At 35.4% G+C, this 14,945-nt stretch overlaps 1 protein-coding gene across 9 annotated transcripts in view; it reads right to left on the bottom strand.

The window, feature by feature from the left end:
- CD55 (CD55 molecule (Cromer blood group)) overlaps window positions 1-14,945 on the bottom strand; it is a 64,286-nt gene that overhangs the window by 16,993 nt on the left and 32,348 nt on the right. For 4 of the 9 annotated variants that reach the window (XM_033197997.1, XM_033198002.1, XM_033198001.1 and 1 more), the window contains one exon: window positions 9,218-10,160. The exons of 1 other annotated variant lie outside the window; for it this stretch is intronic. Coding sequence is in view for 6 of the 8 variants with exons in the window: in XM_033198001.1 (XP_033053892.1) it covers window positions 10,096-10,160 (65 nt within the window). In the remaining 2 variants the exon portion in view is untranslated. Of the gene's footprint in view, window positions 1-2,726; window positions 2,908-9,217; window positions 10,161-13,533; window positions 13,599-14,945 lie in introns of those variants that run through there. 4 more of the 9 variants (XM_033198000.1, XM_033198005.1, XM_033198007.1 and 1 more) reach the window with 3 other exon arrangements.

The following is a 14,945-nucleotide window of genomic DNA, read 5'->3' as shown; positions in this document are numbered from 1 at the left end:
TAGAATATCCCTGCCTTGTTCCTTATTTTTGAGCTTTGAGGCTTTCATTATTGAGTACAGTGAAAGATGTAGGTTTTTGAAGATGCCTTTACTTAGATTAAGAGAAATTTTTCTTTTATTCTTCGTTTGCCAATAGATTTTTTAAAATCACAAATTAGTGTTGAACTTTATAAAAAGCTTCTCCTTCATTTATTGAAATGATTATATGGTTTTTCTTCTTTATTCTAATATGGTGAGTTATATTGATTAATACTTCCTCATATTTTGATTCAGATTATGATTTTTGGCAACAATACCACAGAAATGACAGAGTTCTTTTCAATAAATTGTCAAACCAACCTTTCACTCACCAGATAAACCTCATTCCATCATGATGTATAATATTCTTTTACATGTACTAATTTGCCTTGTTAAAATTTTAAGTATATTTTTGTCTATATTCATAAGGGATATTTGTCTGTAGTTTTATTACATCTTTGGCCTCATGAAATGAGTTTGGAAGTATTCTCTATTTTCTCAGAGTTTGTGTATAATTGGTTTTATTTCTTCCTCAAATGTTAGAGTTTACAAGTGAAGCCATTTAGGCATGAACTTTTCTTTTTGGAAAGATTTTTAATTAAAAATGCAATTTTTTGAATTAATAGGGCAATTCAAGTTTTATATTGCGTATTGGGTTAGTCTTGGTAATGTGTGTCTTTCAATGAATTGTTCATTTCATTCAGTTTATTGAATTTATTGGCATAAAGTTGCTTGCCATATTCTCATATTCTTCTTTCAATGATTATTCTCTGCAGTGAGTGACGTATTCTGTTGCATTATTAAAAGTTCATAGGTGGCAATTTCTGTCTTATCTCTTTAATATTTATCAATCTAAATGGAAGTTTACCAATTTTATTTTTTTGAAGACCCAGCTTTAGATTTCACTGATTTTCACTATTATTTTTGTTTTCTATTTTAATTTTTACACTTACCTTTATTATTTCATTTCTTAATTTTTAAAATTAATTTTTATTTCCCTTCTTCTACTTGATTTTCATTACTTTTCCACTCTGGAAGAGGTATTTTGTAGGATGATGGTCGAGTTGTCTTTTTTCTGATACTTCCTCATATTTTGATTCAGATGATGATTTTTGGCAACAATACCGCAGAAATGACAGAGTTCTTTTCAATGTATCCTATCAGGAGGAACCAGGTGTTATTTGTCCCATTATCAGTGATGTTAATTTTGATCACTTGTCTAAAATAGTGTGTGTCAGGTTTTTCTTCTGCCAAGTTATTATTTGCAATTAAGTATTTTGTGGAGAAAAAAATTGAAGACTATATAATTATTTCTCATCAGACTTTTGCTGATTTAGCATTCATTGATTCTTGCCTGAAATAATTATTACTGTGATGGTTGCCAAATGCTGACTTTCTAATTGCATCATTTTTTCTACATGTAGATAATTGGAATCTTGCTATAAAGAAGGTGACTTTCTTGTCTTTATTTATTCAATTATACTAGTATGGACTCAAATTCTTTGTTTTTTTTTTTTTTTTTTTTTTTTTTTTGAGACGGAGTCTCGCTTTGTTGCCCAGGCTGGAGTGCAGTGGCGCGATCTGGGTTCACTGCAAGCTCCGCCTCCCGGGTTCACGCCATTCTCCTGCCTCAGCCTCCGAGTAGCTGGGACTATAGGCGCGCACCACCACGCCCGGCTAATTTTTTGTATTTTTAGTAGAGACGGGGTTTCACCATGTTAGCCAGGATGGTCTCGATCTCCTGACCTCGTGATACGCCTGCCTCGGCCTCCCAAAGTGCTGGGATTACAGGCGTGAGCCACCGCGCCCAGCCTCAAATTCTTATTTTATTCTGTGTGCTATGATCCATTGTCATCATTATTTATTTATTAGCTGTCATTGTTTCAGATTTGGTCAGTAGGAGCTTGTTCACGTTGGCTTCTGAATCCATTTGACATGTCACTATAATTTTTTCAGCACTTATTTCAGAACGCTTAATTTGTGATACCCACAAGATAGATGTTCCAGGTTCATCTTTTACTTTCCCTATCCTAGCCTGGAGATCAGCCATTTCTCCCAGGAGCCGTATTTTTTTTTTTAACTGGAGAAAGATATTTATAAATCTGGATCTGAATATCCGAATACAAAAATTAGCCAAGTGGAGTGGTGCGTGCCTGTAATCTCAGCTACTCCAAAGGCTGAGGCAGGAGAATTGCTTGAACTTAGGAGGCGGAGGTTGCAGTGAGCCAAGATCACACCACCACACTCCTGCCTGGGTGACAGAGTAAGACTGTCTCAAAAAAAAAGAATTCTGGATCTGGAGTCTCACTGTTTGTAAGCTTTTCCAAGAAGACAGATTATGTATGTTTTATATATTATAAATATATGCAATAAATTATATATAACATAACATATATAATAAATACATATAGCATATATACATAACTTATAATGTACTTATAAGTATATAATTTATATATTACATATATTTATATAATGTATAACAGATTATAAAAATGTCTTTTTATAAGATGTAAATATATATTACATTAATATATAAAACATTATATATAACATATATACTATATATTAATATAGTGAAATATTTTTAATATAATTTATATATATGTGTATACACCCACACAGTCACAACATACACAATTTATATATATACACACACGTATATACGCACACATGCAAATACATATGTATATACACACACAGATGTTGTGATAGCTAGTTTTATGTATCAACTTGACTGGGCTAGGTGACAGGCCCATGGCTGGTAGAACATTATTTCTGGGTGTGAAGGTGTTTCCAGAAAAGATGGGCACTTAAGTCAGTGGATTGAGTAAAGAAGAGCAGCCCTCACAGTGTGGGTGAGCATCGTTCAGTCCATTGAGGGCTCATCTGAATAGAACAAAAAAGTGGAGGAAGGACGGATTCCTACTTTCTCTTCTTGAGCTGGAACATCCATCTTCTACTGCCCTCAGACATCAGAGCTCCTGGTTCTCAATCCTTTGAACTCCAGGACTTGCATCTGCACACCAGCAGCCCCTGGTCCTTGGGCCTTAAGCCCTAGATTGGGAGTTACATCATTGACTCCCCCGGTTCTCAAGACTTCAATCTCAGAATTACACCACCTGCCTTCCTGGGATTCCAGCTTGAAGATGGCATATTATGGGACTTCTAGGTCTCCATAATTGCATGAGCCAATTCCCATGAATCTCTTCATATATCTATATATCTCTTATTGGTTCTGTTTCTCTGGAGAACCTAATACAGATATGCACACTCATGTGTGTGTGTGTATACATGCTTCTCTGTGTATCAGTTATGTTCAAAATCATGAATTTATACTGATAACTCAAATTACAAATACCACAGTCTCTATGCTAGTGTTCCCTTATTTGTAATTCCCTTCAACAGTGAGAAACCTGACTCACTATTTGCAATATATTTGCTTATCTACCCCATCTAAGAATGTACATAGTGTTGAAATTGCTAACCCATACTACTATGAAGAACAAACCCACTAGACAAAATCCAACATTTGTTCATATTCTTGTCTTTAGCCCTTTGTTTGTATAATCAAAATACTGTGTTCCGGGGTTAATTCAATTCTACCTCACAGCTCCCTCTTAACTGTGGTCAAGTTATTCACTTGAAATACAGTAAGGGGCAGGGTGTGGCGGCTCAAGCCTGTAAACCCAACACTTTGGGAGGCTGAACACTTGAGATCAGGACACTTGAGGTGGAACACTTGAGGTCAGGAATTCGAGACCAGCCTGGCCAACATGGCAAAACCCCATCTCTACTAAAATTACTAAAATTAGCTGGGCATGGTGGCACACGCCTGTAATCCCAGCTACTTGGGAGGCTGAGGCAGGAGAATCGCTTGAGCCCAGGAGGTGAAGGCTGCAGTGAACCGAGATGGGGGTTGCACCACTGCACTCCAGCCTGGATGACAGAGTGAAACTCCATCTCAAAAAAAAAAAGTATATATATATATATATAATATATAAATATATATAAAAAATATATAAATATATGTATACATAAATATATATTATATATAAAATAAGGTTCATTTGTTGTGTTTGTATTGTGTTGAATTTTTTTCTGTTTTCATTGCTTATATTTACTTCGCTTTTTAATATGTGAGACAAGGATTCTAAAATTTGTGAGACAAAACAAAAATTAGAAGGAATTCCCATCTTTCCCATTGTTTCCACCCATGCCTTGTATATAACTATTTCATTGTTTCTAGTTTATCCTTCCTATGTTTCTTTTTGTACAAACAAGGGCATGCATTTTTTATTTCTTCTTTTTCACATGAGAAGTAGCATACCAAAGTCTTTTGTATTTACTTTTTTCACTTAATAATATCCTAGAAATACTTCATAAGAGTTCAGAGATATTCCTTGTTCTTTTTCACAGCTGCATAGTATTCCACTGTTTGGATATAGCATAGTTTATTCAGCAAGTCATTTAGATGGTTTCCAGTCTTTTGCAATGACAAACAATGTTCTGGTGAATAATCTTGTACCTGTGTATTTTTGTATTTTTGGAGGTATAGCTTCAGAGTTCATTTTTAGACATGAGATTGGTGGATCAAAGGGTAAATGTGTATGCATTTGTTTTAGATATTGAAAAATTCCCATATAAAATGGCCATATCAGTTTGCATTCCCACCAATAATATATAAAAGCATCTGATTTTCCACAGCTACACCAATAGGAAGTGTGGTCATACAAAAACCACACTCTCAACATAACTAGAAGACAAAGCACCACCTTCAAATTGCCCATAAGAAAACAAACAAAACAAAAACAACCTAGGAGTCCTTCACACTGCTCCTAGAAGCCTCTGTGGTGAGCAAGGGTAGTCTGTGGAAAGACTTCATGAAAGAGAAAAAAGCTGAGCTAGCAGAGTCCTCAAATTGCTCCAAGACCACTGCCAGAAAGTAAGAGTCTGCCATAAAAATGAAAATACTGAAAAGATGTCCTTGTAGACCAGAGCACTAACCACAAGCACACCTTCAGGAAAGGGGCATAAACATAATGTGATCTGAGTTGATAGCTTTTGAAAGATGTAGTTTCTAAAAGAGGAAAAGGGCAAAAAGGAAGGGGAGCCATCCTTTGGTGATAGAACGGTAGAAAAAAAATGAAATAAAATAAGAAGTTGTGGAGTGTTTTGTTACAAAACAAAAATTAGAAAGAATGCAGCTCTCTCTCCCCTCCACAGCTTCCATTATAGGTCAGCCTCTGAGGTCACAGCAAGTTGGAGTGTGCTACAGAGTGGTTCTGGATGAACAAACAGAAAACATCCATCACAGTAGGAGACTTATAAATAGGAAGAAAGTGGAGAGTTGATTAACATACTGGGGTAACTAAACTAGAAAGCTGAATAGATTATAATGAGCAAGAAAATATGCCTGAATTAGTGATTTAAGAAGGCTCCATGGAGATGAGTGACTCCAGTACAGTGAAAGACGTCATTAGAAATCAAAAGGTCAATAAAACCAGAGGCATGGATGTTATAAGGAGTCATCCTTGTCAATGTGAAATAATTATGGATAATACCAGATTGTAGGATGGTTGGGAGACAGTGAGCCAGGTTCCAAATCCCTCGACAGGGGTGAGTGATCAGAAAGTAAAGGGATTGCAATAACAAGGAGTGGAAGAGGATCAAACAGTGGGTTTGAATGTGCAGACAAATCTCCAGTAGGCAAAAATATCTCATTGCACTTTTGTTCCAGATAGTACCAGGCATAGAGGTGAAGTTGGTGCACTATTTTATTCATCATTGCTATTTGCAGACCAATCTTCCTTCCTTTCCATAAAACCCTTTCCTTTTGAGTTGCATGTCATCAGAATATAGCACCTGCTGTCTTCTTGTTTGCAATCATCTTCAGATGTACAAGCCACTCCTCATTTCTTGAAGATTTTAGCCCCTGACTCAGTATGACTCTCTAACATGAATCCCCATGCTTTTTGGTGATTTCAGTATCAATTAAGATGTTCCATGGCCTCCTCTGCACCAATACTTTTGTCCACCATTTTATTTCAACTTCTCACAACCACAGTTCTGTCTAAACTCTTGCATCACCAAAATCTAGAAGGCTTCAGTGTTAGCTTAGATAATGTCGACCACAATAATGTAACACACCAATCCCCAAAATGTTGGAACTCAAAACATGACAGAAGTTTATTTCTTCTTCACGTGAAATCTAAAGTGGGTGTTGCCGATCAGCAGACAGCTCTACTCATGGCAATGACTCAAGCTCCTTCCTTTCTGTGGTTCTGTCATCTTTAGCATGTGACTTACTAGGTTACTAGAGTCACTTTCATCAACTCAGTGTAGGGAAAGAGGCAAGGAGGATCGCATATGCAATGTTTTAGGGCCAGACCTAGAAATGCTACACATCTGTGATCATGTTGCTTTGGCCAGAACTCAGTCCTTCTACACTTAACTGCAAGGGTGCCAGGAAATGTGTCTAACTTTGTGCCCAAAATGAAGGGGAAGTACATTTGTAGACAGCTTTGTCCTCTGGTTGCCAATTCTGTTTTACCTTCAATTGAGGCATTCTTATTTCTCACTACTACATATTACCATTCTAGTTCACCCTAAATAGTACCCCAAGTCTAACAATGACATGACCCCATTAAGGCCTACAAAATATCGATCCTGTTACTCTTTGTTTCTTACCACTCACATGTCTTCACTTCCCTTCTCACATAGCTTAAATTCTATGGTCCATCATTTTAATCACTCCCTTGTGCACATGCTCAACTCACGTCATCAAATTCACCTGGGAACACCCAATCATGATTAAATCCAAGCAACTGGTTTTTTCTGAGACCATCTCTAGAAAGCTAAATATGACTGCAGAAAAACTCAGAACCAAGCTTGATGATTGCTCTCTAAATTCATGAGCACTCACCTCAACTGGGTCTTTAGCATGGCCTGTTAATTGACTAAATGTCTCTAGTCCTTTCCTTCTCTGCCTGTCTTCAAACATAACACCTCCTCACGTGTCATCATTTTCATGATGACCTTGATGTATATGTCCCCGAGAAAACAGAAGAAATGTGAAATCAATTTCCAAAAGCTGCCACCATGGGCATCTCCAATCCACCTGCAAACAGTTCCTTCCTGGTATCTACAGAAGCCCTGCATGCTTCCACCTAAGGCAATCTCTCCACCTGTGCACCAAAAAGAGCTAAAACTTATTGAGCACTTCCTACATAACTGGCACCATTTTAAGCTCTATGTGTATTAACTTAATTCTCATTGCAAATCCTATGAGGCTGGTACTGATTGTAGGCCCACTTTACACATAGATAACTAAGGTACACTGACAAGGAATATCCCTTGAGTCCTGCAGCTGATAAATGCCAGTGCTCCGATTTGTCTCCAGAATCCATGCTTTTCACCAAGGAGAATTATAAGGAAAACATTTGACATTTTAGTAAATTACCCTACAGAGTGAATGGACAGCTACTCTTTTTAAAGAGTTGTGTGTGGGGGTTGAGATGGAAGACATGACAGTGAGGAACAAGGAAAACACCTCCACCACCTCTTAACAATGAGTCATATGCATGAAAATAAACCAGCCACCACTGGGATAGGCTGCAAAGGAAGCAGTACCTTCAGGGAATGGGCTGTTTTTAGTTTCAGGAAGGAGGAAGAAAACACTCAGGACGGGTGGGAGGAAAATGAGGCATTTGCGCATTGGACATTAACCAAAGCAAACAGGGTTAGGGTGTGACAAGACAAAAACTATTCATGTTTTCAAGTGTTCCCAGAAAAGTGACAGTGATATTGGGCTAAATATTATAAAACTCAAATTTCTACGGTGAGCAGGTATAACTTGCTGTAACAAATACATCAGTCTCAAGAGGAAAAGCAATACAACCTTTGCAAAGTAAAATCTCATAGGAGACGTTATCCTGAGCAAAAATAAAACCGCTCAACCTCATAACTACAGGATACACAGTAAACAGAAATCCTACAAGAAAATAGCTTTACCCTTAGCAAGCCTATTGTTTATATTTTCTTCCAGGTAAATGACTGTTAAATAGCATTTCCGCTTTTACCCTTATCCAAAGATAGCAAGTTCTTGCTATTATAAACCTATTTTATGCTCATTGATTCTAATTTGATTGAGCAGAATAAAAAGTCTAGAGCTTATAATTTTCACATCTACACAGAACACATGACATAGTCTAGCCCTTGCTCTAAGCCTTTCCTACTTCAACCATCCTGCCATTATAATCTCATCTATTATTGCTTTCTCAATCAGCTTCCTGCCTTGAATGTCTCCCCCTCCCTGCCACTCAGTTACTTAACAAACAGCTTAAGCACCCATCATATTTGGGGCTGTAACCCTTATAACTTTATCTTCTTTCTCTCAATAAGTATATCTTTTGGTCTTCCTGTGGCAAACTATAAGCAACTTGAGGGCAGACATTTGTATTTATCTTGGTAAGCTCACATTTAGCATACGGCAACTTGCACATAGTAGGCACTCAGCTTTTTTTCTGAATAGCTGAGCCAGTGTTACTGCTATCCCTGGAAGCACTGGGTTATTACAGAATAGGCAGAGCAGGCCCTCACATTTAACAAATGAATGAATGGATAGGTGGATATGTGCCTACTCTTAGAACTTCTAGGAAAGTTCAAAGAATTTCCTAATATTAGAAACTATTAGGAAATTATTGATAGTGCTGCTAGTTGTGATAACTGTGGTTAAGGAGGAAAAAAAAGTTTTATTTTGAGAAATACACATTAAAGTCTTTACAGTGAAATTCCATGAACATAGGAAATTTAAAGTACTTCAACAACACAACAGATGAAGCAAAATGACAAAATAAACATTGCCATAATAAATCTAGTTATATTCTATATAACTAGTACATCTTAGTCTAGTCTAATACCTATAATGTAATTGGCAAGATGACAAGAATATGGTAAAAACCTAGAAATTAATCAGATTGTCTTCAGGTAAATCAGGAACAAGTAATATAGGTACTCTAACAGGAAAGGATATGACATGCTTGAGAAAGTACAATATAATTTTAAAGTAACTGAAAATTATTCACACTAGGACAACCAAGAGACAGCATTCTGAACTGCTTGTAGGAGGCAGGTAGGGAATTTCTTATTCAGAAATAAAGTAGTCATGTTTAAGAATAAATTTCAAATACTACATGAGACCAAAAAATGGGATCACTCATTTATTTCTATTTAGGGAAAATAAATTTTTCTTCACATATCTTCAGCTTTTCTTGTTTTACATGTAAAATCAGTATGTTCACTGTCATAAATAAATATAAATAAATATTACAAAAGAATAAGATTTACAAATTTGACTATGGACATCTCACTTCAGAAATAACATATAATCTTTTCTTATGTGAATACTGTAGTATCTCTGGATACTTTTAAAGACATTAAGTCAAAGAAGACATCTTTAACAGGCTTTTTCCAAACTGTATTTGTGCAACAAAGGAAGACTCAGTCTTTCATTCTATATTCCCCCCTTGTCACCATCAACACCCCTGGCTCACTAGCATGTTTTACCTTTAAAATATTTTGCCAACCTGAAGGAAAAATGAAAATGCCTTACAGTCAAACATTACTTTATAATGTGTTTCATCTCTCTTTAGCAATTTTGCTTAAAAGAGACTGAATTGGGTTTTCATTTGCTTTTGATATCCAAATGTTTTTCATTTTTTATTTCCTTTATAAGTAGAAATAACATTACAGATCTTGTGGGAAAAAAAATCACTTCTCTTTTCCTCGTGTTCCCATTCTAAATATGAACAAATCTCTATGCTTTCTTACACTTTTAGGAAAGGAATCACTCTCAATTCTGCAAGTTGTTCTATTTTCAAGAGGTAGAGGTGTACTGAGAATGTGATTCTGGGACTGCCTTTTTTCTCCTTTGTTGACATTCCTAACACACCTTAAAGACAAAGCATCCTAAATGAAAAGCACAATTGCATTTATTGTATCCAATATGCAGATAAGTCTAAGAAACTAGAAACAGTCTGTATACTTGTGTGTATTTTCTTCTTAACTCTTCTTTGGCTAAGTCAGCCAGCCCATGGTTACTAGCGTCCCAAGCAAACCTGTCAACGTGAAACACGTGTACCCTGAAAATTTAAAAAAAAAAAAAAAAAAAAAAGTTAAAATCAAAATGATTTTAGTGATAAACATTAATTTTTAGTTACTATGTGATAAATCACCAAAAACAATCAGTTAATTTGGGGTGCAAAACAAAAAAAAATAATGGTAATAGAATATGGACAAGATTTTACAGGTGGGGTTTATCAGCTACAGCAACAACTAAAATATGACATGGAGTTTTTAGTTTCTCGAGATGAAGAGTGGCTAAGCTAGAATGAATTAGGGTACCCTCAGATTAAAAGTCAATGAATTCCTAAGTGTGGGAGATGTTAAAAAAATAAAAATAAATAAAACCCCCTGAATACTACTACCTGTGGAAGAGAAGATTGAAAGATGAAGACACTCAGTTTTACAGATACATTTACACAAAGTTATTTTTGTGTGACAATTTTGTATAAAGATATGAGATGTCTTTTAAGATCTATAAACATGACCTATAAAAGGATATCTTAGCACATATTATATTTTTTCTTAAATAATGAAAACTCTAAAAGCCACCAAGCAAAAGGAGAAATACAAGGTAGGTCAACCATCTCATGATGCAAATTATCATAATGAAGGCATTCTCTTTAAGTCCTAATATATCATCCCTTTCACCCCAAATATTTGTGGCATTATACATCTAATCATTACAATAAACTGACTTCAAAACATAGGATGAGATAATAAGCACAGTGCTACCAAGTCCAGAACTGACAACGTGTCACAGTAATGATTCGATGCGCTAGTCATTCATTCAACAAAGAAAAAAACAACTCTAACACCAGTATTGACTCAAGCCTCTATTATCCTTTAAAAGTCATGAAGAACCCCCTAGCCAAGGGTATTAATGGATATTTTACAAGATACAGAAATGTGATGTTATTAAATCATATATACCTTTTATAATTTACCAGAAAGTCTTATTTCTGAGGGACCATCAGTCACACTTAAATGGTCAAACACAACATTGAGTACTTTGTTGCTCTCATGTGCATTGTAAGAGCTGAATAGTAGAGAAGAAAAAAACTATTGAATTGAATTATATAACTGTCATTTCCAACAAAAAACAAAGTCAGGCATCTGCTTACACTTCCATCCCTAAACTAAAATTTATCATATAGACCTAACTCTTCTAAAAGAAATAAATCAATCCTCTGACAGGCAAACATGAAGAATCATTAAATGAAACCACATTATCACTTGTACATTAACCATATCCTGTCTTGATTAAGATCAAATATTTAATTAAATCAGTATGAAATCAGGAGGCTAGCCAAACATATGTAAAGCTAGCTCTTACCCTCAACAGCTTATGCTTCCAAAATAAGGCAAATGGAATACTTTTTATGTGCACATAAAAAAGACAAATTTTTCTTAGGAGTTTGCAAGAGTTTCCCTCTAATTCAGAAAATAAGCAACTAAGTTCACTGCAAAACCCCAAAATACAATTCAAAACAAATACACTAGTCTCCTTATCTGTGGTTTCAGTTACCCACAGTCAACTGCAATCTGAAAATAGGTGAGTACAATACAATAAGATATTCTGAGAGAGAGACCCCATTCACATAATTTTTGCTACAATAAATTGTTCTAATTGATTATTAGTTAGTGTTAATCTCTTACTGTGCCTCATTTATAAATTAAACTTTATCTCATAGGTATGTACATACGAGAAAAAAACACAGCACATATAGAGTTAGGCACTATCTGTGGTTTCAGGCATTCACTGGGGGGTCTTGAAACACCCTGCCCCCAACCAAGGATAAGCAGAAGTTACTGTATTCCTTCCTTCTATGTTCCTTAATAGGACATACAAGTATCACAGCCAATCACCTTACCAAAGTATGTAAAGAAACTGATGAAAGCCAAGAGAAAGCACCTGGTAAACTTACCACATTCTGCTGTCCTGCCCCACCCAGTCTCCACTCCCACTGATCCAGAGAGCCTCAAAGCAGTAGCTTTGGTAAATTGATAATACTCTATACATTGATACTTTATAACTTGATAAATTGATAACAGTATTTCAAAAGGAGAGTTGGAACAAATACAAGAAAGTACATAAGATGAGTGGTTTAATTTTTTTTCAGAGTAGCTTTGCTGATGCTTCCATACCAACTCACTTTAGATGACTTAGAACTAACTGAGTTTTTGTTAGGTTCTAAATCACATTCCTAAAACATTTCTGATATATCTGGAGAAAAAGTTATGTCTTACTATATCTGCTATCATGACAGCTAGAATATTTTGTTGATATTAAACAAATGCCTGTAAAAATTATTAATCACTCCCCTGGACCTAATGGTCAAATATTTTTCCAAAAGACTGACTCATTTAGTGAGTCAAAGAATATTTACATACTTTAACTTATAACAGGCTTAAGTAATATTGTTAATTTAAGTAGAAAAATTGTAGAGGGTAAAAAGGAGATAGGTCACATCATTCAAAGAATTAAAACAGACAATTCAATAACAGCATTAAATTATAGTTCTCTTATTAATGGGAAAAATGGACAGGCATTAGGGCAGCTTAGAAATAACTCAAGTTTGTATAAATTCCACAAGTAGTTTTCTGAACAGTTAAAACTACAAAACAGAAGAGGGTCAATTTAAATCATTCTTTGCTACAGGACACATCAGAGCCAATGGTGACATTTATACTTAACATTATGTATATTCAATGCAGATTAGATATTTTAAATAATACTGATGTGTGTGTGTGTTGTTGTTGTTTTAATATCTGAGTGCTTACTATGTGCCAAGCAACGTTCTAAGCACTTGACAGGTGGCAACTCATTTGATCCTTACTATAATCACATGAGGTAGGTACTATATTTCCACCATTTTACAAATAAGTAAACTGAGGCATAGAGAGGTTAAATTGTTCACAGTCAAATAACTCCCAGATGGCAGATCCAGGATTCAAACTGAGCCGTCAGGCTCCGGAGTCTGCTCTCTTAACCACTGCGCTGTTTTGAGCTGGACTGGCATCTATTAATATAACTGAGAAAAAGCCCGAATCACGGGCAATTTCACAGTATGTTAGAGTTTGATTTTTCCTAGACTTCTTTGCTTCTTAGATACTACCATAAATTATACTGAGTGGAAAAAAAAATCAGTGGATCGATAGATCACAAAATGAGACTTCAAGTCACTTTGCTTTGAAATGTGCCTTTGAATATATTGAGGAAAAACAGACATGAAGTCTGTTAATCCAGGATAGTAATTACAGACAAAAATGAATACGGAGACATGCCAAAATTTAAATAAAGCTAAGAGAGTCATCTACTGATACAGTACCAAATTTTACTGGAAATAAACTAAGAATAAATTTTAAAAAATCATCAGAATTTCTGCTCACCCTGATTTTCCATATTCCAATGACTAGAATTAGGGTACCAGTTAATATAGTACCAGCAAGATATCCTTGAAGGGGAAAAGATATGGTAACACAGTTAACAGAAACATGAGCAAGTAAAATTACATCATAGTTTTACAATGACAAACATACTGGTTATGAAGTGAGTTAAAAAATAGGAGATATTAATTGCATTTTGTATATGACTTCCTTATGTCACACGTTTTTGACAAATGCATGTTTTATTTGTCCTGTTTTCTTTGAAAGAAAAAGGAAGAAATGTATTTAGAGTATCACAATGCTCAAATAAAATTTTTTGACAGGTTTGAGAGGCTTCTAAAGTGTTTCAACCCAATCATGCTCGATTTTAAATGTTTTGATTGTTGAGCATTCAAATATGGTGACAGAATTATGTTATTTTAGAGCTAGAAAGTATCTTAGAGCTCACTTTCATTTTTTAGACGAGTAAACTGAGTCTCAGAAAGAAGGAACATTAACATAAGTGGTTAACGGGAAGGACATTTACCTAGTTTATAGTAGATATAACAGATATGTAGACATTTCTCCATCACAGGAAATATGCCTGTACTATTATCATCTGAGATTAGAGGGCAAACTATATTTACTTTGCCTACAGAATATGCTTTTTAGTGTTCAGCCTATTGTAGATTAAATTTCATTTCAAATATTTATATTCACTTTTAAGATCCAAAGCACTATTTTGAGCTGAACAGCAGCAAATAATTGGTCAAATAAGTTGGTCAATATCAAATCACTTCCATAGCTTACACAATCTGTCTTCTCAAATGTACCCATTTGCCCTTTTCTCTCACCATCCTTGTTCTCCCTTTTCTCACCAACACCCCCCTACCCCCACCACCATCAACCCTGTCCAGTGTCCTTGGACTCAACTCTGTTGGTCTGTACTACAAAGGAAATGACAGATGACACTAGAACAGTAACTGAATCTAACGTGGCTAATGAGTGTGTTTGGCTCCAAATCAGCAAAATAGAGACACTGTACAATTGCACTGCCATATGGAAATTGTGATTTAAAAAACACCTATTTCTACCACAGGTAGGTTTTTACAGTATTTCACTTTATCAGTTTATTTAACTGATCCCCTAGGATTGTATCATTAACTTAGAAAGACTATCCATGAAATAAATCACAGCTTCTAAAAAATTTTGGGTTTCCCCCTTCCTGTCACCAGTTCCCACTAATTCCATCATTTTCAATATCTCATTTTTTATTTGAATGCTAAATCAAGATAGAAGATTCAGAGTGATCTAGAACATCCAGATGACAGAAGGAAAAGGCTATTCCCAGAACAATGATCAACACATATACATAGTTCTAGAAGAAAGTGTAGAAGCTGATACTTTAACAGAAAACCAGGGCAAAACACAGAAGT

The sequence above is a fragment of the Trachypithecus francoisi genome, unplaced genomic scaffold (assembly GCF_009764315.1).
Source record: "Trachypithecus francoisi isolate TF-2019V2 unplaced genomic scaffold, Tfra_2.0 Lachesis_group5, whole genome shotgun sequence".
Classification (NCBI taxonomy): Eukaryota; Metazoa; Chordata; class Mammalia; order Primates; family Cercopithecidae; genus Trachypithecus; species Trachypithecus francoisi.
The sequence above is the reverse complement of the archived record's forward strand: the minus strand, read 5'-3'. Positions and strand labels throughout refer to the sequence as shown.